Source organism: Denticeps clupeoides, chromosome 2 (assembly GCF_900700375.1).
Source record: "Denticeps clupeoides chromosome 2, fDenClu1.1, whole genome shotgun sequence".
In the NCBI taxonomy this organism is placed as follows: domain Eukaryota; kingdom Metazoa; phylum Chordata; class Actinopteri; order Clupeiformes; family Denticipitidae; genus Denticeps; species Denticeps clupeoides.
Window position 1 is genome coordinate 22,985,903 of NC_041708.1, and position 26,398 is coordinate 23,012,300.

Sequence of the window (26,398 nt, forward strand, 5' to 3'; positions counted from 1 at the left end):
ACCAGAAAGTTGACAGCCATGACAGACACGTCCCTTCACACAAAACACAGCACCCCAGAAACACAAATATCTACAAATAAAAAAACAAAGCCTTTGCTTAAGATATAAACCACTGCCGGGATTCATTGCTTTTCAGTGATATATATAATTTTTCAAATTCATTTAGATAAAAATGTGTAAACGGCATGTTCTGTCCATGTTGCTGTGGCATTCTCCAGTTCTCTGGTTTCCACTCACAAATGCACAGATGCCACATGGAATGGTGACTAAATTGCCCAAATCTGTGTGTGTGAGTGGTGGGTGTACGAAGAGAACTTTCCAGAAAGTTACTTTTTTTTTTTTTATATCAAAATTTTTTCCCACACAATCATTTTGTTGCAATATGTGATATATATGTTCTGTCTAATACTTTATATATGATAATAACAAGTGAAATGTTTATTCGTAGAGGAAATTATGCTAAAAAAAAAAAGGATGCACAATGTAAGTATTTTTAATATTTTTATTTTATTTTTAGTTTAATAATCACATCACTAGTTAACAATTGACCACAATAAACACTTTCACCTCCCCCCCAAAAAATGGAATAATAAAAAAAATGTTGCAAATGACAGTTTTCTGCAAATTACACAAGTCAACCTAACACACCCCACTGTATTCAGCATGTGTACTACATTAGTATGCTTGCACATTAACCGCAGAAGCACGTCTAAAGTGGCTCCTGTCGGCATAACGCGGAGCACTTTAACACATATCCACTATTATTCTTTACAAAAAAATTAAAAATAAAATTTGTGAAAGAGCACTGACATCTCCCTTTACCTCCCAGGACAGGCCATGCTTGGTGAGAACCTAGCATTCTGGGGCAACACTGATGCCCAACTGACCCCTCCTTTTACTTCCTGTTGCTCTTCCATGGCACATCAGACAGTGCAAATCGTACACGTTCCGCTGAAAATCCCACGTTTTTTTTTTATTTTGGGGTCACCTCCCCCTTGAAAAGGGCAGTTCTAAAAATTTTTAGAGTGCATTCATTTTATTATTACTATTGTTTTCCTTTATATTCCTTAAGACTAGATTATTGGCTTGTGGATTTTGACAAAGGGTGTGGATTTAATGTGATTGTGGAAACACTGATTCGAAAAAAAAAAAAAAAAAGTGCACCTTATTCCCACGCACACAGGCCAGATTAGCCAGCACACCAAAGCAAGAAAAACACAAGATCAATTCAAAATCCTGCATCTTCCAGTACATTATATTTTAAAAACATTTGTTCACTTCAAGCCCTTTATTCAGAAAAAAAGGCAGACCAGCTTAGCAGTAACAATAATATCAATAATTAATAATTACTTCAATAGGGGAATACTCCTTGTTAAGCGTATAAATAAAATTCTTAATTTTTTTTATGACCTTCGTTGATTTATATACCTTGTTTTTAATTTATTTTTCTTAATTGTGTTATGTGTTCCTCTGGTTGCCATTTATCGAGTATACAAACACTAAAATATATATTTATGTACATGTACATATGTGTCGTTATAGAGCCAAGGAAAGTGCAAGCTAGCAAGTAGCAAGGGGATAAGTGGTACTTGTATTGACTGCAAAATGGCTGTGTACAGGCACAAGAAAAAAAAACAACAGAAAACCCCCAGAAAGTCGACAGTCATGACAGACACGTCCCTTCACACAAAACACAGCACCCCAGAAACACAAATATCTACAAATAAAAAATCTAAACCTTTGCTTCAGATATAAACCACTGCCGGGATTCATTGCTTTTCAGTGATATATATAATTTTTCAAATTCATTTAGATAAAAAAAAGAGCTAATTATTGGCAAAAAAGTAACATTGTGTTTAATAAAGTACAATTTGGCATATTTCAAGGGATTCCAATGCACCAGTGATTACTGTTAATGCATTTTACTATAGGAGAACTATAGTGCCACCACATGAAAAGTTAAAAATACATTACATGTTAAATTATGATTAAAATGTATTCATTGCAAACTCTCACAAGTCCTAAGGTGTCTTCAGTTCATCCAGTTCAATTTTTAAAAATTGTGATAACTCAATGTACATCCAGTGGTTAAATTCATATTCCTTGGGCAGATGCATTTATTAATGTTTGGTTTTAATAGTTTGACAGACAGCTGCAGTTTTATTGTTGCTAACTTTGGATACCCGTCTGTCTGACATTTTTTAATGAATAAAAGTCCTACTTGAAAGCAACCATTAGGAAAAGAAAACTGAAAGTCCCACCCATGTCTGAGTTAAGTTCTCTCTCACAATTACGGTCAGCAGATATTGTGCCCAAAGCTTCGTAAAACCATATATATATATACTGTTTAAGCATCTGAATGACATTCACTCCAATTTTTCCCCATCTCTCCACACATCCCGTCGGTTCCTCACCAATTTCAGGTATGCTGGATAGGAGGCACATACTGGACACTAATGATCTCATCTCGCTCCAAATGATCTCACATACCTTCACCTTCACTGGCCTTCACACTTCACATACACCTTACCATCAACTCTGCACGTGCATCTGATCCCTTTTTTCCCCTTACCCAAAGACAACTTTCCATGTCTGTCCTAAGCTTTCAAAAATGTGCGTCTATTTGAGAGGATTCTTTAATCCTATAGGCAAAGACTGCTGTATTGCTTCAAGAGAGTAAGGAAAGAGAGAAAGAAAAAGAAAAATCAAACTAACGAGAAAAACAAGAGAAACCAAAGGAAAAGAAATTAAATAAATGACATCAAACGAACAAATTAAAACAGAACACAAGCTTCAATTAAGTTATGGATTTTTTTTTTTATCCAAACACACAAACCACAAAACACTAGAGATTTAAAGAGATTTTAAAGAGCCTAACACTAAAAGAGACTATACGGCATAAAATGTCAGTGTTTGTGATGGACAGCAAGGAGGCGGGGCCATATCTGTATGGTCGAGAATGAAATGTGTGCTACGGTGTGTGTTAATGCCTAGCGTACAGGATGCACAAGACTGTTTTTAATTGCTTGTTAGGACGTGCTGCTGCAGAGAGGGATGTTTAAGGATTCGGTAAAGGGCACAAGTGTAGACTAAATACCATGCTCCAGAGGACGTAGCGTTACAGTCAATGTGAGTGTGAGTGTGGATGCTGTGGGAAAAGCGGGTGTGAGGTTCTTTGCGACACCATCACGTGAAACAAAAGGCCCAAATGATATCCCGATCCCAACGCTGCAGTGCAACCAGAGTATACAGGCATGGAGAGCGGCACTCCAGGGAGCCCCTCCCACCCTCCTTAAGTTTTATCCCTGCGCCCAGTCCAAAGTGTTTCTTACAGATCAGCAGAATGTCACCCAACAAGGCCAAAGGTGTGAAAATAAGGTGATTAGTTGAGGGACAAGAGTCACCAATTACATACACACGGCAGAGAGAAAAACACGTCGCAAGGAATCGTGGGATTGGATGAAGTCACGTCCTGTGTCCCGAGAACGAGCTCCCGACGCCTCCCTGCCCCGTGGGCGAGGCGAACAGGTGGCCCGAGGGGGAGCGGAGGAAGGTGGTCGGGGATGCGAGGGAGTCGTTGAGCGAGACGCTGCGTGGAGGGTGCGGGTAGAGATGGGCGGGGCTGTCAGCCAGGGCTGGCCAGGTTACGATGTCGGCGCCGTGGTCCGTGCGAGAGCGGGCGTTCTCGCGGAAGTTGAGCTTGAAGGACTCAATCTGCATCGAAGAGTGCAGATAAGCAAAAAGAGGAAGAGGGAAGGAGGGGGAAGGAGTGAAAAGAGAGACAGAAAGGCAGGAGAGGGGAGGGAGAGGAGATGTCAGACGGGGATGGTGGGATGAGAAGGGTAGAGGGATAGCAAAAAGTAGAATTAAACACCTGAAAAGAAGAGGTCAAAATGATTTGGTGGTCAGGGCCTTTAAAGTGTGGTGAAAGTTAACATGATATCTGCCATCTGGATTATATTCAATTGTCCGAATCTGATGAGAGTGAGTGTAAAGTCACAGTCTCAGAATCTTGGGAGCTTTGAAATTCACATTTTATCAGTTTGAGGGCCCCATCCACATGAAAACAGAGAAATGTTCTCTGGTCCTGGAAACTGGTGTGAGAACACAGCGAACCCCTGGGAGGCTGTGTATGGAATTTTCAAGTTGTACTGCCACCTACTGGACTGTCATAGCAATATCACTTATCATTCACTTATCCTTTCTGTGAGGAAGCATGCTTATGGAAAAAGAAGAAGAAAATGTCAAATGAACGCATTGAAAAAATCTCTGCAGTCATGTGGACGGTCCTTAGGCAGCAGGAATGTGTCTTAAGGCACTGAAGTCACTTGGTCCCTTGAAGTCACTTGGTCACTTGAAGTCACAGACAAGGACAACATTCTGTCCTTGTCTGCTGTTCTCTGAGCGTGAATACAAGACCCTCATAACACTTCTGCATAGCCTGACTCCATGAAGCCAGGAACGCCCATGCTTCATCGGGGGCTGGGGTGAGGAGAGGGGTCATGTCTAGGGCAAAGGGAGCGGGACACACAAACTTACTTGTTTCAGGGATGCGTGAGTCCAGGCCCTGGGGGTCCCGGAGGCCCTCGCTCCCGCAGGGGGCGCCCTCCTTCAGCCCATTCTCCTGGGCAGGGCTGTCCTCCGGCTGAGCAGCCGGGGCGCCACTGGAGGGAGCCCCACTCCCCTCAGCAGTCTCCTGGGTCCCCTCAGCCTAGAAACACACAGTAGGGTGTCAAAAGGAGGGGGTGAGATGGCAGTGGAATGGCGCCGATGTGTGCATGTATGAGAGGGATGGGATCAAATGAGCAGGAGCTCAACAGAAAAGTCTGTGTTGAAGCTAAACTGCTGAGGAAAACCAGACCTGGACATTTTTAACAGCATGTTGGAACCTTTTAGACATTTTTAGACACTATTATTAACGGTAGAGCAAAACAGAAAAGTTAACAAAACAAGGATTTATATAATTGTCAGTGCACCTAGGGGAGTAACACCTAATAATTAGAGAAAAAAATAATAATAAACAAATGAATAAAATGATAATAAATAAATGAATAAAATAAAGAGACAGGCATGCATGCAGTGTTGGGAAGGAGTTACTCAGGAGTTTATTACTTATTACAAGAGTTACAGATGACTTAATATCAAAAGTAATTATTTGTGTTATTTTTAATATCTTTCATTCCCCTCTAACCATTTAAATTGATTATTGATTACAGCAGATGTATTACTAAATACTTTTTTTCATCCAACTATTTTCCTTTCCTTTGTTCCTTTTAGTTTTAATAAATAAAAACTGACTTTACTTGCTCAAATTCCAACACTGCATGGATGTATATGGAAACCATGATAAGATGGTGCATCAAATAATTTTATGGGAAAAGAGATGATGAAATCCAGGTGAAAGGATATATAAAATTCTGTCATACAATTAAAAACCTTGATTTCATCATCCATCTCCTTAGTGCTGTTTCATACAAACACAAAGCTGCAAATAAAGGTGACCATGAAGATGAAAAAAAAATCTGAATATATGAGATGTGCATGTACACATTCTCAACCCTCCCAATGTTTTATGGTGCAGCCATGAAAACGATGGTCATGTGGCTGGACTGAAAATGGACTGCGATAGGCTGAGGGGACAGGTGACATCACAACTGCTCCTCGTGTTCAGCTTGTCTTCCCACACAGAAGCTGGCAAAAGTCAAGAAAAGGGACCAGAGGGCAAACGCAGAGGGGCAAAGCGAGTTTCCACCTTAAAGCTTGGTGAAGTTCATGTACTGCACACAATATCTTCAGTACATTACCTACATGGATCTTGCAACTGCATAGATAAATAGCCAACTTTCACAAGGATCACGCAGTGACCAGACAATATTTTCATATACACACTGGAATGTGTGAACAGGTTAGAAAAAAAGGTTTATTATTCAAATTATTCGATAATAGTCCAGGCCAGAATTTTCTAGATAAATTAGATTCCCAGTCACCATCCGATACTACTCACATGTCTCACTAAGATATTAAAACACATGCATGAAGCACACAAGCTTTTCACTCAGATCACTTCCAAAATAAGACAGTAGGTGTGGCTTATGTCCAGGACTCACCTTAACATTACCGCCTCCAGGTTCATGGGTCACGTTGTCCATGGATCCCACTTTTGACTGGGCTTTGTCCTTGAAGTTCAGTTTGTGGGACTCGATCTTCACATCACCACCCCCTGCAAACAAATGCTTTTGTTGAAAACAAAACAAAACAAAACATTAAAAACTGTACACTGAGTACAATTTTTCTGCAAATCGTACCTGGCTTATGCTTGATGTTGATCTTGGAACCACATTTAGACGTCACCTTGCTGAGGTCGACCTTCTTGTTAAGTATCTGAACCTAAAATACATTTTTTTTTACAAGTTTTATATTATTCTAAATGAAGTACCTTTCGTTACGTAGCACAAATAAACATGCAGACAGCCCAGATAAAGTCCAGAACCTTTCATGCATTTTCATTGTGGAAAATTCTTGGAAAGAACCTTTGAAATCCTGTTCTGCTTTAAAGTGGATATTAATGTTAAAATGGGAAAGACAGAGTTAAACTAGTTCAAGGTGGAAAGCAGCCTGAAGAAGCCAACCATGTACCCCATGGAGGGAACCTTCCTCCACTGAGCAACATCTAGAGCGATTGGAAGACCTCTTCAGAACCTGACCATAACAAAGCATGCTGTACGGTAGCTATTGGTGGTGGAGGGAGGGAGGGACACTAAAAAAACGCTTTTGACGTCACGACGCATTCCGTCAGGCGACGAGTTGGCAAGCAACAGTACTTACGTTCCCTCCACCAGGAACATGCTTCATATTGTCCTTGGAACCCAAACGTGAGGTGACGTGGCTGTAGTCCACCTTTTTGGAGACTATCTGAACCTACAACACAGCACGGCAGCAGAAAGGGGAGGTGGGGTCAGCAGATGGGGTGGGGTGGGTCCACCGGGTTAGGAGGAGGAGGAGGGGAGGGGAGAGAGGTGAGAAAGAGCAGAAGCTTCTAATTCTTCTACATGATTATTCCCATCACCCAGCAAACCCATTTCAACCAACATTTTGGGGTTTATTAGTTACTAGGGATTCGCTTCAGAACACTCACCTAATAAAAACCTCTTCAAACACAATGCAGATTAAATTACCTGACTTTTCCATGAAAAGCAGAATTTCCCATATAAACAAAGGGCATTTAAAGTGGCTATAAAATTCGACACTGCATCTTGTTGAATATGGACAGCCTGACGTGCTGAATGGAACGAACCGAAACCTCGACTCCATCTCTACTATTTTATCAATTTGGTTGAGCCAGTCCTTAGATTCTTCATTTTCAAGCCACATATCTTGAAATGTACACTTGCCTGGCAAGTTCGGTACATAAGCGGGTGTGAGGACAAACGTCGACACAGACTTTGTAAAGATTTTGAGTTCTAGAATGTTGCACATTTTTACAGGGGGAGACGTTTTGAGCAAAACAAAAACACTCTATTAACAAAATACCCTGATAATTCCCTGACTTGGCACCCAAATGATCAAATTCCCTGACATTCCCTGGTCTGGAAATGTCTGATATTCCCGAAATCCCGTAGGAACCCTGCATTTTTGTAGTATAAAGCACATTTTAAAATCCAGTGTTTTAATACAACTGGGAAGCTGATGGGATGGGATGTCCAGGTTTCTTTAAACTGCATTGAAACACCATTTTTCATCAGGAGAGTGTTGCTAAGCTGATCCTTCACGGCAGCTTTTTAGTATCAGCCACCTACCGCTAAAGCACACGGCACCGCAGCACCAATGTTGGTTGATGAGTACCAATGTTTGAGCACGGCCCAGAATTAAGAATGACTGATTTCAATTTGGTAGTGCACCTATAAATATGTTTAATATGCAAAATTACTTTCCAATCATTCAAAATAAACAAGGCTGATTTTTTTTTTTTTATAAAATCTGGCACAAACTCAACCATTAATACTCTGAGACGTTGGCATTTTAGGCTCAATGCCAACCTGAAAAGCGAAGAAAAACCAGTCACTCAGCCATTCATGCCGGGAACCAGGAATTAAGACATGAGGTGGGGGGGGTTAGTGGTTAAATCAAAGCACGCCACTCTCACAGAAAACCGATCCTGCGACCACACACCTGCTACACACACCGGCACGGCGGCCGCTGACGGGCAGCCGTCAAGCCCTGTTCACATCATTACACGGTTTGCGGAGCAATTAGCCTGGGCTGAGCCGCGGTGCAATTACCACGTAGTTTTCCCTCTCAACTGAAGCTATCCGCGTAATGCAACGCAAATCCAGCCCCGCACTCTCTAATAGCCCAGGAGGTGTCAGAAAAAATGGTTTGTCACTGTTTTCCCCTTAACACAGCTAGCAAATAAAAGACTAATGTCAAGCTGTCGGACTGAAATAGCTCCATGTCAACCCTGCTGTGTCTGCTTGTTTTTTAAAAGCACAGTTCATTCTATTCAAGGCGGTCACTTGACGGGCTCAGTGTTGTTGGTGAAATGCTTTTTAAGGCCCTGTCCACATGAAAACATTTTTCTCGAAAACAGGAAGACTTGCGTCCACATGGAAACAGTACTTTTTTTCTAGAGTGTTCTAGAGTGAAATTTTGTCTTCCCCCCCGCTTATTCGAGTAAACTAGAGGTGGAGGAAAAAAATATTTGACGGATTGATATTGTATCGCTGCAGTGAAAACAAATCTAGATTTTTTTTTCCTATACAAATTTAGGCCAGTTGAGTCTTGTGCTGAGCGTTTTACTTGGCGAGACCAGTGAAGGTATAATCAGCGTGCAGCTACAACCTCAACTCCTCCAGCTGGTGCTGTAAGGCTTGGTACTTGAATTACCATTTGGTATTTCATGCACGACACACCAGCGAATGTCATTATGCCAACCCTTTCAATATGTAAAAATAAACCCGGGTTCGTTGTTGTGCTGCAGAACCTGATGACTTAAATACAAGAAACCCTCCGTACGCTGTACTGTTGGACTGAAAAGTGAAGGCTGGCTCGCCATTCTCGTTACATGGTTGTGTTTACCGATTCTTACACTTGTGTCTATGTATGTGCAGTGTTTGTGGATTCTGTTGTGTATTGAGTTGTACTGTAAATGATTGTGTTGTTCTGACGATTGTGTTGCGGATTTGCGTTTATGTGGACAGGTGGGTGCCCACACTCTGCTACATTTAGGCCCGACGCACACACATACTGTGGAGCACACAGTGGTGGGTAAACACACTACATTCACCTACATACACAACAACTGGCACATAGTGGAGGGTGAATACAACAGCAAAACCTACTTGCTGCACGGCATGGTAGTGTATTCTGAGGAAGGTGTGGCAAAGGAGTGTACCCCCGTTCCGGGACTAATTTTGAAGAGTTCACATTTGCTAAAGGCGGGGCATTATCCTTATTAGTAATGATCTGTTTTTAGAGGGGTAAGGTATGTGGTATATGGACCCAGCTGTAGTAGGTCTGTTTTAAATAGGTGGAATTAGCAGAAATGCTTTATATGTCAGAAAGAATCTGCATGTACATTGGTTTATGTTAATATGAAAAGCACCCCCCTCCAAACCTGAGGAATGGGATGTCCCAATTAAGGGTGGGGCTTTAAGACCTTTTTAAGGAGGGTAGACCTTGCAGGTGGAGGACTGTTGGAGTTCTGTTGAAAGGAGGCATGTTGCTGCTTACAGCTGTGTGCTTGGTGGCTGAAATAGCCTGTACCTGAGTGAGTTTTTTTGTTTGTTTGTTTGTTTCTTTTCCTTTTTCGTTGTTTATTTCTTTTTGGTTCATAATTTATGATCTGGTTTCTTGACCTTTTTTTGTACCAAAACAACTTTTCTGGATGTATGCCATGGATTTTATTTTTCTCCAATGGCTGTGACCACCCGTGGGAACAATAAACCCTTCACCCTTTATTTTGCCTCTCTGCTGTCTCATTCCATCGACACCCTCCCATTCCTACAGATTCAAAGCAGAATTACAGGTCACTCCCGTGCAGTAACCCATTTTAGAAATAAATGTTCTGGTGTGGACAGGAAAACAAACCAGCTTATTATGTGTGCATCTGTGTTTTGTGTGTGTGTGTGTGTGTGTGTGTGTGTGTGTAAGTGTGTGTGTTTGTGTGTGTGTGAGTGACACTTGAGAATGACAATGCTGTTTATTATTACATCATCATCCCCCATCCAGGGGGGAGAATGCCGCTAAAAGTTCTGAATGTACAGGCAGAGAAAATGTGGAATGAGAAACAATGATGGAGAAGAGAAGATGATAATGGGTCAATGAACTCACTTTGCCCTGGCTGGTCTCTTTGGAGTCGGTCTTTGAAGATGCTGTGACCTGGGGAGACAAGCCCCCAGCCCCTGGTTCAGTAAAACGCATAGGTGAGGAGCAGTGGCATAGAAAAGGAGGTTCGGGGGGAAAGGAAGTGTGAAGGAACAAGACGGGATGACAGTTCTGTATTAACTGATGGCTGGCCACAACATCTGGAAAGTTCTAAGACAACCCCCTGAATATTTATTTCTACAAATGCTCCGCATTTTTATATATATATATAAAATGTTATTATTATTATGACAGGTATAAGGACATGCACAATTTAGCTGACAGAAAGGAGGAGTGGAGGGTGAGAAAGTGAAAATGAAAAGAGGATGAATGGAAACACATGGTGAGAGGTCAATGGAAGTCAGTAGATGCCGCTGAGCAGGAAAAGTTCTCTTGTTTTTATTATAAAGGCTGGTTGAGCGGGCTTGTCTAATGCAAATGCAGGAAACAGTTTATTACTTGAAAGGGAAAAGACAAAGAATACAGATTCATGCAACTATATATAAAGCAGAGCAAGTCATTTTGGGAACAACATAAATTATTGTTCCCTGTGATATAAAACCTGTTATAAGTAATTCTCAGGGTCACAAGATGAAGGTAAAGATCGTCATTGCGATACACTGTAGCACAGCACACGGTGACACACAACGAAATGTGCATGTAATCCATGGCCCTTAGCGAGCAGTAGGCAGGCATGAATGCGTCCAGGGCGCATTGTGTGGGGACGGTCCCTTGATCAAAGAGACCTCGTGGCACCTTGCTGGTTCAGGACTAGAACCCACAACCTTCCGGTTACGTGTCCGCTTCCTTACTCGCTAGGTAGGGCTGAACGATATATATTGGAATCGAACCAAAATCGCTATTTTAATAAATGCGATTATGAAACCCCAGACTCGGGAAGACGCATGTGCAAACATGCAGGGTTGGCTGGAGACAGTCAGCGAGCGAGAGACTGGAGCGTTGGTGACGCACTGGGGCGTTGGGGGAGCGGGCAGACGCCGCGGTGGCGAGAACGGGACCGGGGCTAATGCAGCCGAATGGGTGGACGACGCTCTGTCCATCCGAGGGGGCGTGCAGCAGAGTAAACAAAGTTCAGACTGTAAAACACAGTTTGCTGCGCTCGGCCGACCGCGCTTGACTCGGGCTCAATGCAAAAAACAGGCGGGGTTTTCTAAATATCAACTTCCTCCATTCCTGCTTTGTGTGTCTTTCCAAGGGGAAGACCAAACACTGCCCGCTTCAATGCTTTGGTTCTATTGGTCATGCGAAACTAGAAAAAATAGAAAATAATGGGTTTCAGATCAACCGAGTCCAATCCTGTTGCGCTGATGTCCATGTATGATACAGTCATGCTCACCATTAAGATTAAACGCCTACAAGGACGCTTGCTCTCAACTCATGGTATGCCAGTTACAGCACAGTTTGTTTTTCAATGTACGGTTATGCTACAGTTTTTAATACACATAATCGAGTGAATGATCGACAAGAAATCGCAGTCACGTTTTTTGGTTGATTTCGATTATTTTAATCAATTTCTTAAAATCCTTCAGCCCTACTGCTAGGTCACCACTGCCTATCACATAGTGTGCATGGTGTGAAGCATGTGAAGTTGCACAGCAAACACACAAGAATGTAAAGCTAAGGATAGCAAAGACCTGGCAATGAAAGGTAATAAAATCACTACTGGTATGTTGCTGTTCGAAACAATTCAGCCTGGTGCACAATTACGATATGCTCACACAGACTTGGGTGGAGTGTCTCCTGCACAGGCAGCACAGAATTCTGCATGTGTATTTAAGTTAAGGAGATTTGCTAATTGCCTGTCATTTAAGAGAGTTAATTAGCAGGGAAATTAACATTTGATTGGCTGGCATTTGATGGCAAATGGCATCAGCCCATTCGCAACGAGTGGGAAGTGCCACCCTCTCCAGACAGGTGTGAGTGTACACTTGTTGTTTCTGAGGGTCTACAGCATCGCTGTGGCTGTGTTCCTACCTTTCCACCTCCAGGCTGGTGCTTCATGTTGTCTGTGGAGCCGATCTTGGAGCGGGCGTTTCGTATATCAGGAGTAGGGGCAGTGCCAGGGCGGGGGGTGGTCTTTGTTGCAGCACTGGTGGAAGAGGTGACGCGGGGGACTCTGGGAACGGGTGGCTTCCTCTCCGGTGCCGTGCTTGGTGCTGAGGTGCTGGCTGGTTTGGAGGTGCGAGTGCGGACCGTTGTGCTGCTGGCGGCCGTGGAGGTCCGAGGAGCCATTGTCGTCTTGGGCCTGGTGGAGGAGTCTGCTGCCAACGACAGAGCCAGAGAAAAGTGGGAGTTTAAAAGATGTTGAATACTGCAGACCAACACACACACACACACACACACACACACACACACACACACACACACACACACACACACAACTAATACTGGCGAGAAATTACCATAATGTCACATAATATATACACAAATAAAAGATTTGTCTCCCTCTCCTTTCAATAATGAACAACATATCAACAGGAATTTAGCATGCATCCAAATAATAATAAATTTATTATCAATAGCAAGTTAAAACAATTCTATACCATATAATGTGCATGATATATATCTGTGTGTGTAATATATTATAAACAATGCATTAAAATCCCAGTGTAGTCTGAGGTGAAATTTGCTAATTTTTGGTTATAATCATTATCAGTCCTCAAAAAGTTTAAGAAATAATAACTGCATTTATTATTGACAACAAATATAAATATGCAGTTTATAATCAGACTATTCGATGACTAATCGATTATAGGCGATGACAGGTCGACTATCAAAATAATCTTTAGTTGCAGCCCTAACCATGACATACGACTTCTCATCCCCGCCATAGTGAAAGCTCCTCTACAAATTATAATCTTTCTCTGAAGACTCAGGATGGGTTTCATTGCAACTACCATGTCAGCAGAGTCTCAGCAGACTCGAAATAAAAAAAAAAATGCTGTCAGTTCGATTTCCGCTTCTACTTCGCTTACTTAACTTACGCAGGCGGTGAGTCTAATCCTTAAGTGAGACGCTGTAATGCTGCGGTGTGATAAACGCACTTCTGGAACAGGATTTACTCTACAGCTCTGAATCCGCTGTGCTGGGTGTTAGTGGAAACGTGAGGAAGCAACAGCTTCTTTAAAAGTTTACGTAAGGGGGAGACGGACAGGAGTGATACTGTAAGTGATAACTGGTTACCAGGGCCCTTCAGAGTGCTGGACTTCTCCTCTCCAGGTCTGCTCTCCGTTTTTGCTGCAGCAGAGAGAAGCACAGGACAAAATCAGATTTGAAAATATCAAACAAAAATAAGATGTTGAAATGTAAACACTTGTTTACATTTGAATTTTGACAACCTACGTTTTTGCTTTCTTTTTTTTTAAAATTTTGCTGCCCTTTTTTTTTTTTTAGTTTTACTGCTGGCTTTTCAGTCACTCCGCACTATTTTACATTTTATATCGCCTGAGGATTCAGTTGCACAGTTCTCTTGTGTGGGCAGGGCTTCGCCTCATTGGCCAGCAGGTATTTGAGTGACAGCTCCATTCCCCAAAACTAGTGATGGGAAGTTCGGCTCTTTTCAGAGAGCCGGCTCTTGTGGCATGACTCTTAATTTATCATCTGTAGCTTCATATTTTAGCTTTACTTGGCAATTATGAATGCTTTGAGTGTTGATCAATCAATGTAAGGCTAAAATATGAGGCACTCTAAAAAGAGCCAAACCTCCCATCACAACTCTGAACCCGATCACTGCAAGATGCACGCGCGCAGCAATAACAGCCATTTGCGACCATGTATGGAATGAGATTTGTGCACGATTAACCAATTGTGATTATGATGTGATCCATGTGTTATTGCTAATAGCTGTTGCTGCTCTGCGTGCTCTTCAATCCCACGTATCTTACAGTGATAGAGTTCTGGGGAAAGGAGCTGTCATTGAAATACCTGCTGGCCAATGAGGTGAAGGCCCTCCCACACGCGAGAACTGTGTCAGAAGTCCAACCGAATCCTCAGGCAGCGTAAACGTAAAAGGGGGCGGAGTGACTGAAAAGTCAGCAGTGAAGCTGAAAAAAACATCAGCGGAACTGGACGTCTCACAAGCAAAAATTAAGTGGGTGATGTAAGCAAAAACATAAGTTGTCAAAACTCCAACCTCTTATTTTACATTTAAACATCCTTTTGTTTCATATAAAATTTCACATTTTTGGCACAAATCTGATTCCATAAAAATCAAGCATTCTATATACATGAAATACAGGGAGTGCAGAATTATTAGGCAAGTTGTATTTTTGAGGAATAATTTTATTATTGAACAACAACCATGTTCTCAATGAACCCAAAAAACTCATTAATATCAAAGCTGAATGTTTTTGGAAGTAGTTTTTAGTTTGTTTTTATTTTAAGCTATTTTAGGGGGATATCTGTGTGTGCAGCTGACTATTACTGTGCATAATTATTAGGCAACGTAACAAAAAACAAATATATACCCATTTCAATTATTTATTTTTACCAGTGAAACCAATATAACATCTCCACATTCACAAATATACATTTCTGACATTCAAAAACAAATCAGCGACCAATATAGCCACCTTTCTTTGCAAGGACACTCAAAAGCCTGCCATCCATGGATTATGTCAGTGTTTTGATCTGTTCACCATCAACATTGCGTGCAGCAGCAACCACAGCCTCCCAGACATTGTTCAGAGAGGTGTACTGTTTTCCCTCCTTGTAAATCTCACATTTGATGATGGACCACAGGTTCTCAATGGGGTTCAGATCAGGTGAACAAGGAGGCCATGTCATTAGTTTTTCTTCTTTTATACCCTTTCTTGCCAGCCACGCTGTGGAGTACTTGGACGCGTGTGATGGAGCATTGTCCTGCATGAAAATCATGTTTTTCTTGAAGGATGCAGACTTCTTCCTGTACCACTGCTTGAAGAAGGTGTCTTCCAGAAACTGGCAGTAGGACTGGGAGTTGAGCTTGACTCCATCCTCAACCCGAAAAGGCCCCACAAGCTCATCTTTGATGATACCAGCCCAAACCAGTACTCCACCTCCACCTTGCTGGTGTCTGAGTCAGACTGGAGCTCTCTGCCCTTTACCAATCCAGCCACGGGCCCATCCATCTGGCCCATCAAGACTCACTCTCATTTCATCAGTCCATAAAACCTTGGAAAAATCAGTCTTGAGATATTTCTTGGCCCAGTCTTGACGTTTCAGTGGTGGTCGTCTTTCAGCCTCTCTTCAGAATCAGAATCAGAATCGTATTTATTGCCAAGTAAGTGCAAGCACATACAAGGAATTTGATTCCGGTAGATGGTGTCTCTCAAGTACAATGTAGGAAAAAAACAACAACAACAACAACAATGTGCAAGGATGTGGTGTTATTGCACAAGTTGTGGATTTGTTTGTGATTTATAAATAACTATATCTACTTTTTATGAATAAAATAAACAAAAAACTAAATCTTATATACAAGTGAACATAAAGTGTATTGTGCAATGATGGAGGTGATTTACAGTATCAGCTGTTTAGGATGGAGATGGTGAGGGGGAAGAAACTGTTCTTGTGTCGGCTGGTCCTGGTCTGCAGGCTTCTGTAACGTCTGCCAGAGGGCAGCAGGTCACAGAGTCTGTGACCAGGGTGTGAGGGGTCTGAGATGATTTTTTATCTGCCCTTTTCCTGGATCTGGAGAGGTACAGGTCCTGAATGGAGGGCAGGGGGGCACCAGTGATCCTTTCTGCTGACCGTACAGTCCTCTGCAGTCTGATCCTGTCCTGTTTAGTGGCTGCTCCAGGCAGTGATGGAGGAGCACTGGACAGACTCAATGACCGCAGTGTAGAACTGGATCAGCAGCTCCTGTGGAAGACTGTACATCCCCAGTTGCCTCAGGAAGTACATCCTCTGCTGGGTCTTTTTGAGGATGGAGGAGATGTTGGTCTCCCACTTCAGGTCCTGGGAAATAATCGACCTTACCTTGGCCATGTCTCTGAGTATTGCACACCTTGTGCTTTTGGGCACTCCAGTGATGTTGCAGCTCTGAAATATGGCCAAACTGGTGGCAAGTGGCATCTTGGCAGCTGCACGCTTGACTTTTCTCAGTTCATGAGCAGTTATTTTGCGCCTTGGTTTTTCCACACGCTTCTTGCGACCCTGTTGACTATTTTGAAGGAAACGCTTGATTGTTCGATGATCATGCTTCAGAAGCTTTGCAATTTTAAGAGTGCTGCATCCCTCTGCAAGATATCTCACTATTTTTGACTTTTCTGAGCCTGTCAAGTCCTTCTTTTGACCCATTTTGCCAAAGGAAAGGAAGTTGCCTAATAATTATGCACACCTGATATAGGGTGATATATGATGTCATTAGACCACACCCCTTCTCATTACAGAGATGCACATCACCTAAAATGCTTAATTGGTAGTAGGCTTTCGAGCCTATACAGCTTGGAGTAAGACAACATGCATGAAGAGGATGATGTGGACAAAACACTCATTTGCCTAATAATTCTGCACTCCCTGTATCTTCTCCTTTGACGGTTCTGAATGAAGCAATTTTAACTCCCAAAATGTCAAACCACACAGCTATTTTAGCCAAACTGATGTGTGCATTAAACCAGGGACAAACCTGGGAATTGTGTGTTCAGACTCACCCGTGGGGCGCCGTGCTGAAGGAGTGCTGGCTGTGGTGCGGGTGGTGAGGAGCGTACGGTTGGCTGTTGCAGTTTTGGTGGCTGCCATGTTGGACGTGCCATTTCTGGGGGCCGAGGGGGCAGCTGGGGGCTTTGGCACTGCTGGACGCTTCTCTGTGATCGTCTGTGAAAGGCAGAGGTCTCGAAGATGAGGCTGAGGCTATTCCCATTCACCTAATAACTTTGCACATATTCAAATGCACTATATATATGACATTAATTAAATCTGATCCTATACTAAATTACAGATAATGAGCTAAAATAAGACCCTTCCCAAAGGTTTCCACAGCCATTAAGGAGGGTTTGTTCTTATAATCCACCTCTAGAGGGTGATAAAATCTCACACTGTGAGTGCTACTGGGAGGGGTCAGGCAAACAGTTTGATACATGATATTATTCTACATGACAACAATCAGTTTGGCACTTTAATGTCTGGGGTAAGAACTAGAGAAAGAAAAGGTTCTAAATGGGCCTAAATTGATCTATAATTGATCGCTAGCTTCATGAAGCATTTATGACAAATGTCATGCATACTGTAAATAAAGCATGATTTGTTTATTTATTTAGTTCCAAACGGTTGCCCCTGGCTACAGGGCGGCGTTGCTGTAACGCTGTAATATAAGAATGGCATAATGGAGCCTGAGAATCTATAGCTGATTTGCCTACCCAGTGGGAGGGACATCTTCCAAGCAACTTAATCTTCTTGTTTTTCCTTACAGAAGAGGCGTCTGATTACCCTCTGAACCAGACACCATTAGCGTACGCAGTCACAGTGCAGAAGTGCCCATAAAACATCCCAGACCTGGCAGTGGATGAGGCGTGGGAGATTGGATAGCGGGGTAGGAAGTGTGCCCTCAGACATGGCAGCGTCCCCGGCCCTGGTCTGCAGTGGCAGTTAGTGAATGATAAACAGGGGGCTGCAAGGAACCCTCTGACCGACTTCCTCTCCTCATCTGACGTTCGGCTTTCACATGACTCTCTAACCACCAGGCCATGGACCAGTACCGTGATGTCAGTTTCACGTTACTCTCCACCTGTGCCTCTTTCCCGGCATTTTCGATGCCCCATGACAGAGCGTGCCACTCTGGAGAGACTGTCTAGAGCTGATTCTGTATTATGGTACGTTGTACTTATTTTGCACTCCATTATGTGACGCCTGGTACAAAGTGTTTCATGGTTTCAGAAAAAAAACCTACTGGTGAGGCAGGGACCCATGCGAGAAAAAACCCATAAAGCCTCTATACTGTGCCAAAGTAGAAGAAGCATTGATCGACCCCTATTCGCTCAGGATGGAGCAGGACGCCTGCAGTCAATGCCAAGCTGCATGACTGCCGAAGAGGGAGATGGAGTTGGGGGGCTCACAGCGGGACTCACCTTAGGCTTGACTTCACGGGGTGCTGTGGTGTTGGTGGTTGTGGAGGTGGTGGAGGATGGGGGGCGGCTGGCAGCGGACGGCGTCCGCTTAGTGACAGAGGAAGGGATGGGTGCCTTGGGCAGGGGTGCTTTTTTGCTGAGGGTGGTGCTAGTTGTGGCTGAGGGTGCAGAGGTAGGGGTCGGACGTTTGGGGGCGGCCGTGCCAGCGGACGCCGAGCTTGGCCGTGGCTTGACGGAGCCCGGTTTGGTTGCCCCGGCAACCGGCTGCATGATGGGATGGCACACGAAACCAGACAAATGGAGAGCAAACACAGGGAGCAAATAAAACAAAGAGCACAAAAGAAAGCAGAAAAAAGCACAGATGATAACAGCAATAGGGAATAAGCAGCCAAAGCAGCATTATATCATCATAAATAATGAATAATAGTGATTGCACTGCAAAAAATCATGAATTCAAAATACAGGAATTATGGTGAGATTTTTTTTTGTTTCACCTCTAGATTATTATTCTTTTTTTTTTTCATTTAAAAAAATGTAGATTTTTTGCAGTGTGGAACAATCAATTTTCTTTGGTAGTGCCTTTATGAAGCTGATGGTTTATTCATGTTCAATTTGATTGTCTTGAAGGACAGTAGCATGGACATTAAACAAAAGAGGAAGCTGTTGCAGAAGCAGGGATGAGGGAAATAAATCCTAAAAAGAAGATATTTTTCTTACCTTGGCCTTCTTGTCCGCACTAGTGAGGTCCTTGCTTGGAGGCACGCTGCTCCCATTGGTAGACGCTGGTTTAGTTCCAGGCTTTTTGGCCTTGTCTGTTTTGTCATCCTTCTCCACTTTAGTGGTCTTAGTCTTCTTCTCCAAGCTATCCTTCTTCTCATCTTTGTTCGCCTTCTCAGCTTTGTCCTTGTTTTTTACATCTTCCTTCTCCACCTTCTCTTCTTTCTGAGCTTTCTCCTCAACCTTTGGTTCCACTTTTGCCTTTTCTTCCTCCACTTTTTGAGCCACGTCCACCTTCTCCCCAGTGTCCATGTCCGCTGTTGCCTTCACTTTTTCATTCTTCTCCACCATTTCAACCTTTTCTGTCTTCACTGCTTTTTCTGTTTTGTCTTCCAAAAGTTCCATCATTTCCTTGGCATCCACATGTTGAAGTTTATTCACTTTGTCCACATTTTCTTTAGTGTTATCTGGTTCCACTTTATCCACTTTATTCATCTTTTCCTTGGCATCACCGGATTCAGTTTTGTTCACTTTGTCCACATTTTCTTTAGTGTTAACTGGTTCGACCTTATCCACTTTATTCATATTTTCCTTGGCATCACCGGATTCAGTTTTATTCACTTTGTCCACATTTTCTTTAGTGCTAACTAGTTCAACTTCATCCATTTTACCCATCTTTTCTTTACTATCAGCAGATTCAACTTTATTCATTTTCTCCACATTCCCTTTAACTTCAATCGGCTCAGTTGTAGCCAATGTCTTTTCCTTACTGTCAATGGGTTTGTCTTTATCAGGATTGTCCTTCTGTGCTTCATCTTTGCTTTCAACCTTGTTGAACATGTCCATCTTTTCTGCTTTATCTAACTTTTCCTCCTTTTCCATCTTCTGCAGCTCCTCTGGCTTAGCAAATACACCCATCTCCACTTTGTCTTCTGTTTTCTGTGCTTTTTCCATTTTGCCAAACATGTCAAAGTTGTCCATTTTCTCTTTCTTGTCCGGCTTGTCTGTTTTCTCCATTTTGTCTATGGAAAGAAGAAATGGTTTAAAAAAACAAGACTGAATTGCAAAAAGGAACAAACAGGAACAATCTTTTAATTTTTCACAGATCAATTATCATAAATACATAGGAGTCGGATAACTGCACTTAGATGGTACATGTCTGGTCAAGAGCTCAGATATAATGTAAGAATGGTATTTTCTTGTGGTAAGAAATGCTGACGATCCAGACAGAGAAAGGAAATAGCATCAAACGTCTAGATTAAAAAAAACTTTTTTAAACTCTGCATGCTTTATGACCTGTGGATATCACTGTGGTTACTGTCCATGTGACCTGGCAGTCCTGAATCCTTGGTCACAGCCCTTACAGAGTCACTGCTCGGGATGCCTGTTCGTCGGCCAAAACCTCTCCAAGATGGCTACCAGCACGAGTCGGTGCCATAAATCACACTGTGCTCTTCCACTAAACGAACGGGACAGGCTCCAGCGCAGTTAACACACTGGTAAAGGAGAGTAAAAGTCAAAGAAAAATGCGCATCTAGAACAACGCGGTCTAAAATGGGCGCCAGCGGCTTTGAGGAGCAACTCTGCAGTTAATAACAGCAACTCGCAACTCTGCAGTTAATAACAGCAACTCGCAACTCTGCAGTTAATAACATTCAATTAACGTAGATAATAGAATGTGAAATGGATCACTGTACAAATTAATTTTTGATAATGTCAGACTCCATAAGGAGATGCACTGGAGCATACAGAGCTATATACTCCTATGATCAAATGCAGGGCATTCGGCCCGGGCAACCGGAGAAATGAACAGACAGCAGCAAATGAACAGACAAAACGTTTTTCTTTTCTGTGCGTTATTTAATGTGCTGGTTATGGTCAAGCTGCAGCGTGCAGTCCAGCCTCGTCTAGGCCAAGAAATTGCTCGACGTGAATCAGTAAGACAGAATGCACATCTGAAAATCCATCTGACCATGATGAGAGTTGAAGCCAGGGTCAGCAGAGACATACATGTCTGACACTCTTCTGGACACATCTGCAGATCCGGGCGCGACCAGCGCTCTCCAGCCTCGCCTTGAGAGGTGGAAGAGGGCACGTGTACGGAATAACCCCAATTCATCAGCAGAGTGTCCCCCGCCACGTGCTTAATAACTGTTAATCGGGGGAGATTAGAGTGCCGCGGGATGCTGGAGGGAGTTGGGGTAATCTTGGGTGATGACAGAAAGGCACAATGTCACCCTGTGCTGACTTGCATAACTGGTTCTGGTGTTCCAAAAAAAAAAGAATATATGATCAGAGAGACAAAAAAGGAAGAGCCCAAATCATGAATGATATAATGATATATTTTTTAGTGCAGTTGTGCAAATTACTAGCGTGTGTGTGTGTTTCGTTTATCTTGATTGCTTTGCCTGCATAGGAAACAATAGTAAGTAAACTGCTCATGGGCTTTCACTCTCAGGCAAGTAAAATTATAATTATTTGTAAAATACTTTTTTAAACAAATGTTCACATAAACGTGGACATTGTTGTTAAATGTTATTTAGAGTTACAGCTTTACTGAATAGTTATGCCTATTTTTAATAATTTACTGCACTTAAGATCTCTGCCTACTGTAATTGAGCTATTATGTAATTTAGGACAGTGGTGGCCCCGTGAGTATGAAAATGGACCCGTAATTAGAAGTTTGGTGCAACTGAGGTGCCACTGAGGTTAAAGGCGGAAGACACATTTTGTTGTGTGCACCATGTGCTTTGCTGTGTTTCACAGTGACAATCACTTCACTTTCACTGATACTGTATCAAATTTTTTCATGTCATTTGCATGCAGAAAAATAGCAGGCAGAAAACACAATATAAGCACTGTGAACCTCCATCACTGCTCTGCAATAAATCATGCAGACAGGTGTCTGGCACCATTACGTCATCTGTAACTCTTTACGTTAGAACCATATTCACAATCGGTTATTTTGTCTGGAAGGCAATGGTTGAGCTGTATTTAAGAGTCAGGCTCTCTTGCTATGAGATTGAGTTGCGTGCAAAAATAGGCTTTTGACTCCTAACACCACTTACACTTCAGCGCAGTATTACAATTACCTCATGCCTTTCATGTAAGAACACAATACATTTCCACACAAGGCAGCCACTGCCTGCAGATTTTCCAAAAATAAGGCCCTGTCAATCTGTACCAACGCAAAAAAAAAAAGCAAACCGGAGAGATAATAACGCTGCGCGCACACCATTGTGATTCACAACAATAACATGTCGGCTTGCTTTTTTTCCGATCCATGAAGGCAAAGCTGTGAAGGCACCCCAAAGTAATGCAGGGTTTGGGTTGTAGAGGCTTCCTCTTTCAAAGATGCCAAATCACTGAACCTGGATTTAGGGCTGAGCATCACATCTTGTACCACGTTCATTATGTTGGCTTGCAAGTAATACAAAGAATAGATGATATAGCATACGTTCATATCCATATATTCATAATGCACATGTTGTATGAAGCAGAAAAAAACAATACAATAAACTGCTATTTTTCTAATACAGTTACAATTACTGAATGGATTAATTACATTTTTGAAGCGAAAGTTAAAATAAGGAAACTCCATCATTTTGTCTTGTACACCCTTGCCTTGTCTCCTTTATTGAGCCCCGGGTCGGCTGCGCAGCAGTGTGCAGGGATGTTCTGCACGCCCAGACATAAGCCAGACAGACTATCAGACAGCATGCTTCTTACAAGGCTAGTGTGCAGCATTTCTACTCATCAACATACACACACACACACACACACAGATAACAAGCAACAACGCCAAGATGGACTCAGCTACCACACAAACACACAGCGCCTTTGGATGACCTTGTAACATGTGCGCACATCTGTTGATATGAGACAGGAGCATGCGGTTTTTAAAACAAGGAAAGGTCCTCATTACGAACTTTTCCGAAAGTAAAGAGTGCTGCGAGAGAGAGAGTAAGTAACCGGAATGCACAAGGTCGTTAGGCATGCTGCTCAAATGCTTTCGCGCTGACCCCAATTTGTTAAGGCGATGGCCGCCTCTGTGCGCCTGGAGGAGCGGGGACTGCCATCTTGGCTCTGCCGGTCCACGCTTCTTTCAGACGGACTAATGAGCGCGCATTTTACAGAACCGTGAGAACGCATGGCTCTGAGCTCCAGTGAGGAGGAGGAGAGGGAGCGAGGGAGGCTGCACAGCTGTTTTCGGCTCCAGGCTCCAGTCCGCCTTAACAACCTCTGTCAGTGTGACCTACTATAACAGCCCCATAGCCGGGAGGTCTTGCATATTCATACAAAGGAAACTCCGGCAATTCCATTCAGATGCACACTTCCACGCTTTATTCACACAATTCACAACGCCTCATGCGGTCTGGGCTCTGGTACCTCAAGAAGCACCTTCATGTAGCTTTAATTTAAGGAAATATATGTACGGAAAGATGACCCTCAGATCCGTCTTGGTTAAACCTGTCATAGCAAGCGGCATACCAGGCATGAAGACGTACGCAGATTACACATCAATGATTCAGAGAGACAAATAAAATGCTCCTCGCTATCACCCCCTACACACAATCTGTGCCATCTGCAGGAGGAGCACATTTGGCTGGTGCCAGGGAAGGTTAAAATTGCCAGGTGGTATCACCTACCCTCTGGTGTCACGTCAAAGAGGCTGGCCTCGCCCCCTAAATTGCCCGTACCAGTCCCATTGAAGGCTTTAGGCGTAGGGGGCACCGGCAGCAGGACGCCCTCGTCCTGATCCACGTATGGACCATACTGCATCCCGTCCATGGGTGACAGTGGGAAGCCCCCATGTTCTTTCAGGGGTGGGAACGGAGCAAGGTGGAGCATGGTGTCCAGGTCGTGCCGCAGGTCGTTCCGAGTTGCTCCCGCGGAGAGTGTTGGCGGCGGCGTCGGAGGCTGCTCGTCCGCTACGGTTAAGGAGCGCTTCATGGCAGCTGCATGGGGACGTCGAGGCCCCCCAATGGGGGACACCAGCTCATCCATTCCGGATCCACCTGGGTACTTGTCAGGTAGGTTCAGGCATGCTGGAACCGAAAGGTGGGAACACTCGGACATGGCTCTTCGCATGGCCTTGCGCTGTTGTTCAGCTCTTCCCATGAAGCACGGCTGGAGGTCCACCTCCTCTTCGCTATCCTCCGAAGATCCCTCGGCCCTCTGCCGCCCACCCTGGTCTGCTTCGCCGCCCTCCAGGTAGTTGTCATTGACAACTCCGATGACACAGTAGTTAGGAGGCGCCTGCGGTGCAGAGGTCCTGGAGCTCGGTTCTGGAAGCAGTCCAGAATTCCATTCACCACCAAGGGTAGAGGAGACATCAGGGCGGCGTACAGGTGAGCCCGGAATGCCAGCACATCCAAGGGAAATCAGAGGTTTTCCTGGGGACGCGGGTGAAGGTGAAGACGACAAAGGGCTGTCAGGACTTTCCCCGGCACTCCCCAAAAACGACCCACTTCCTGGAATCGTCCCTCTTCCGGGCACCTTTAGCTCAGACTCCATGCCGCCTCCGGTTGACGAGTCAAAGAAACATAGCTTGTCCTCATCAGTAAGCCCTGGAGCCCGAGGTGCCCCAGACAGGTTCATGGGGCTTGTCATGTCCCCGTGCTGCCAGTCCCAACTTTGAGGCTCCGGAGAAGTTGACATGGAGGGGACTTTGCAGAGCTCGCTATACCCAGAGAAATGAGACGCCGGCTGCTGGTTGGAGAGAGAAGACATGCTTGTTCCCTCTTTTCTTTATCTTCTTTGTCTTCTCTCCTCTTTGTCAGTCTTCCGCCACTCTCCTTTCTTGACAAATGGTGGCTTGAGATGAGCCCCTGCCTGTCGGCGGTCTTGGTGTGGGAAGAGACAGAGCGTCTCCTGACTGTGCTGCTCTACACTCTACGAATCACCAAGAAGTGATCCGATTGAGCTGGAAGCGCTACACACTCTCCCTCCCTCCCTCTCTCTCTCTATCTCTCTCTCTCTCACACACACAAATACCTGTGTGCTCTCTCTCTCTCTCTCTCTCTCTCTGACAGCCTTTTGTATGCCTCGAGTCATGTGACTCTCAGCAAGGCTGCTCATTCGCTGCTACAGGATGCCGGCGCCCTCCTCCCGTTCTTCCCTTGGTTTTTCTCGTTCTCTCTACGCCATACCCTCAAACGGTTTTCTCCTGTTCCCTACATCCCTACAGCAATCTGCTCTGGCATGGCATCAAGGAGCGCCGAGTGAAACATGCAGCGGGAGTGAAACGTGGTCGGTGCAGGGGGTGGAGGGTCTGTGTCTCTCCCCAAACAGAGGTATGACAGTGACGGGCGTCTCGTTCTCCCTTCCCGTCTAACTGCACCTCAGCCAGTATAATGGTGTGTAACTGGTGTGTTCTGAGACAGGGGGCTATTTTTAACACAGCAGTTCAGACATCCATTTCATTCTGGTCCCACCTACGCTGCTCCACCCTTGGTCTCGCTCGTTCTATCGTCCCTTCTCTCTCTCAGCCCATAGAGGCGTTCCCTGACTACAGTCCCTGATCAGTTAGTGCCTGGGTCTAAAGCTGTCCTCCTTTTTTTTTCTCTCTCTTGTCTGCAAAAAGCTATATGGGTCCACCGGACACCACCGAGCCACTGCCACTGAGCAGTAATTAGGGAAAACAGGGCAGAAAAAACAAAAAAGGACATGGCGATGGAGAGATGCCCCCAAACCCAAGCCTGACGCCTGTCACCACCAATCCCATCTTGGGGAGAGATGGCTGTGACAGTGGTGCAAACAGCACAAACGCACCGCCCTGTTATGAAAGTCACAGCTTAACTATGAACTAAAATCCAATCCTATCAATGTCGGGACAGTTATCTGTACAATCAACTGAGTCAGAATTGATTTTATTATAAATTTAAGGGACACAACTCATCAACATGACCTTGGCTCAGTCCATATTGTGGTTTATGGGTCACGGATTCAGGGTATCTACATTATTCATGTCACAAAGTGCAACAGAAGAGGAACGAGACATTCTTGTATGGAAGTACAAGAATGTCTCACACTGATGTTCTTATTAAGCACTGAAATGTTGGGGATTGGATAGGGTTGTGAAATAGGTATTAGTTTTTTGGATTCATCATAAGTTTTAAAGGTTTTCATCTATATACATTATTTTCAAATGTAGCTTCCCTTCTCATGTGCCTGTAAAAATTATCTGTAGTTTCCTTCTGATGAATAAGGCAAGTAGAGCCTTAGGACAAGCCTACCTTAAATTCCGTGCT

At 43.8% G+C, this 26,398-nt stretch overlaps 1 protein-coding gene across 13 annotated transcripts in view; it reads right to left on the reverse strand.

Moving 5' to 3' along the window:
• Positions 1-496: 496 nt before the first annotated feature.
• The window catches only part of LOC114776268 (microtubule-associated protein 4), a 67,306-nt gene continuing 41,404 nt past the window's right edge, over positions 497-26,398 (reverse strand). For 6 of the 13 annotated variants that reach the window (XM_028966768.1, XM_028966758.1, XM_028966782.1 and 3 more), the window contains 11 exons: positions 19,146-20,167; positions 18,429-18,692; positions 17,016-17,178; positions 13,567-13,620; positions 12,358-12,644; positions 10,330-10,377; positions 6,826-6,918; positions 6,306-6,387; positions 6,108-6,220; positions 4,540-4,711; positions 3,733-3,874 (listed from right to left, as the gene is read on the reverse strand). In XM_028966768.1, coding sequence (XP_028822601.1) covers positions 3,867-3,874; positions 4,540-4,711; positions 6,108-6,220; positions 6,306-6,387; positions 6,826-6,918; positions 10,330-10,377; positions 12,358-12,644; positions 13,567-13,620; positions 17,016-17,178; positions 18,429-18,692; positions 19,146-20,167 — 2,306 coding nt within the window. In that variant the 3' untranslated portion in view covers positions 3,733-3,866. The other 7 variants (XM_028966744.1, XM_028966743.1, XM_028966745.1 and 4 more) reach the window with 7 other exon arrangements.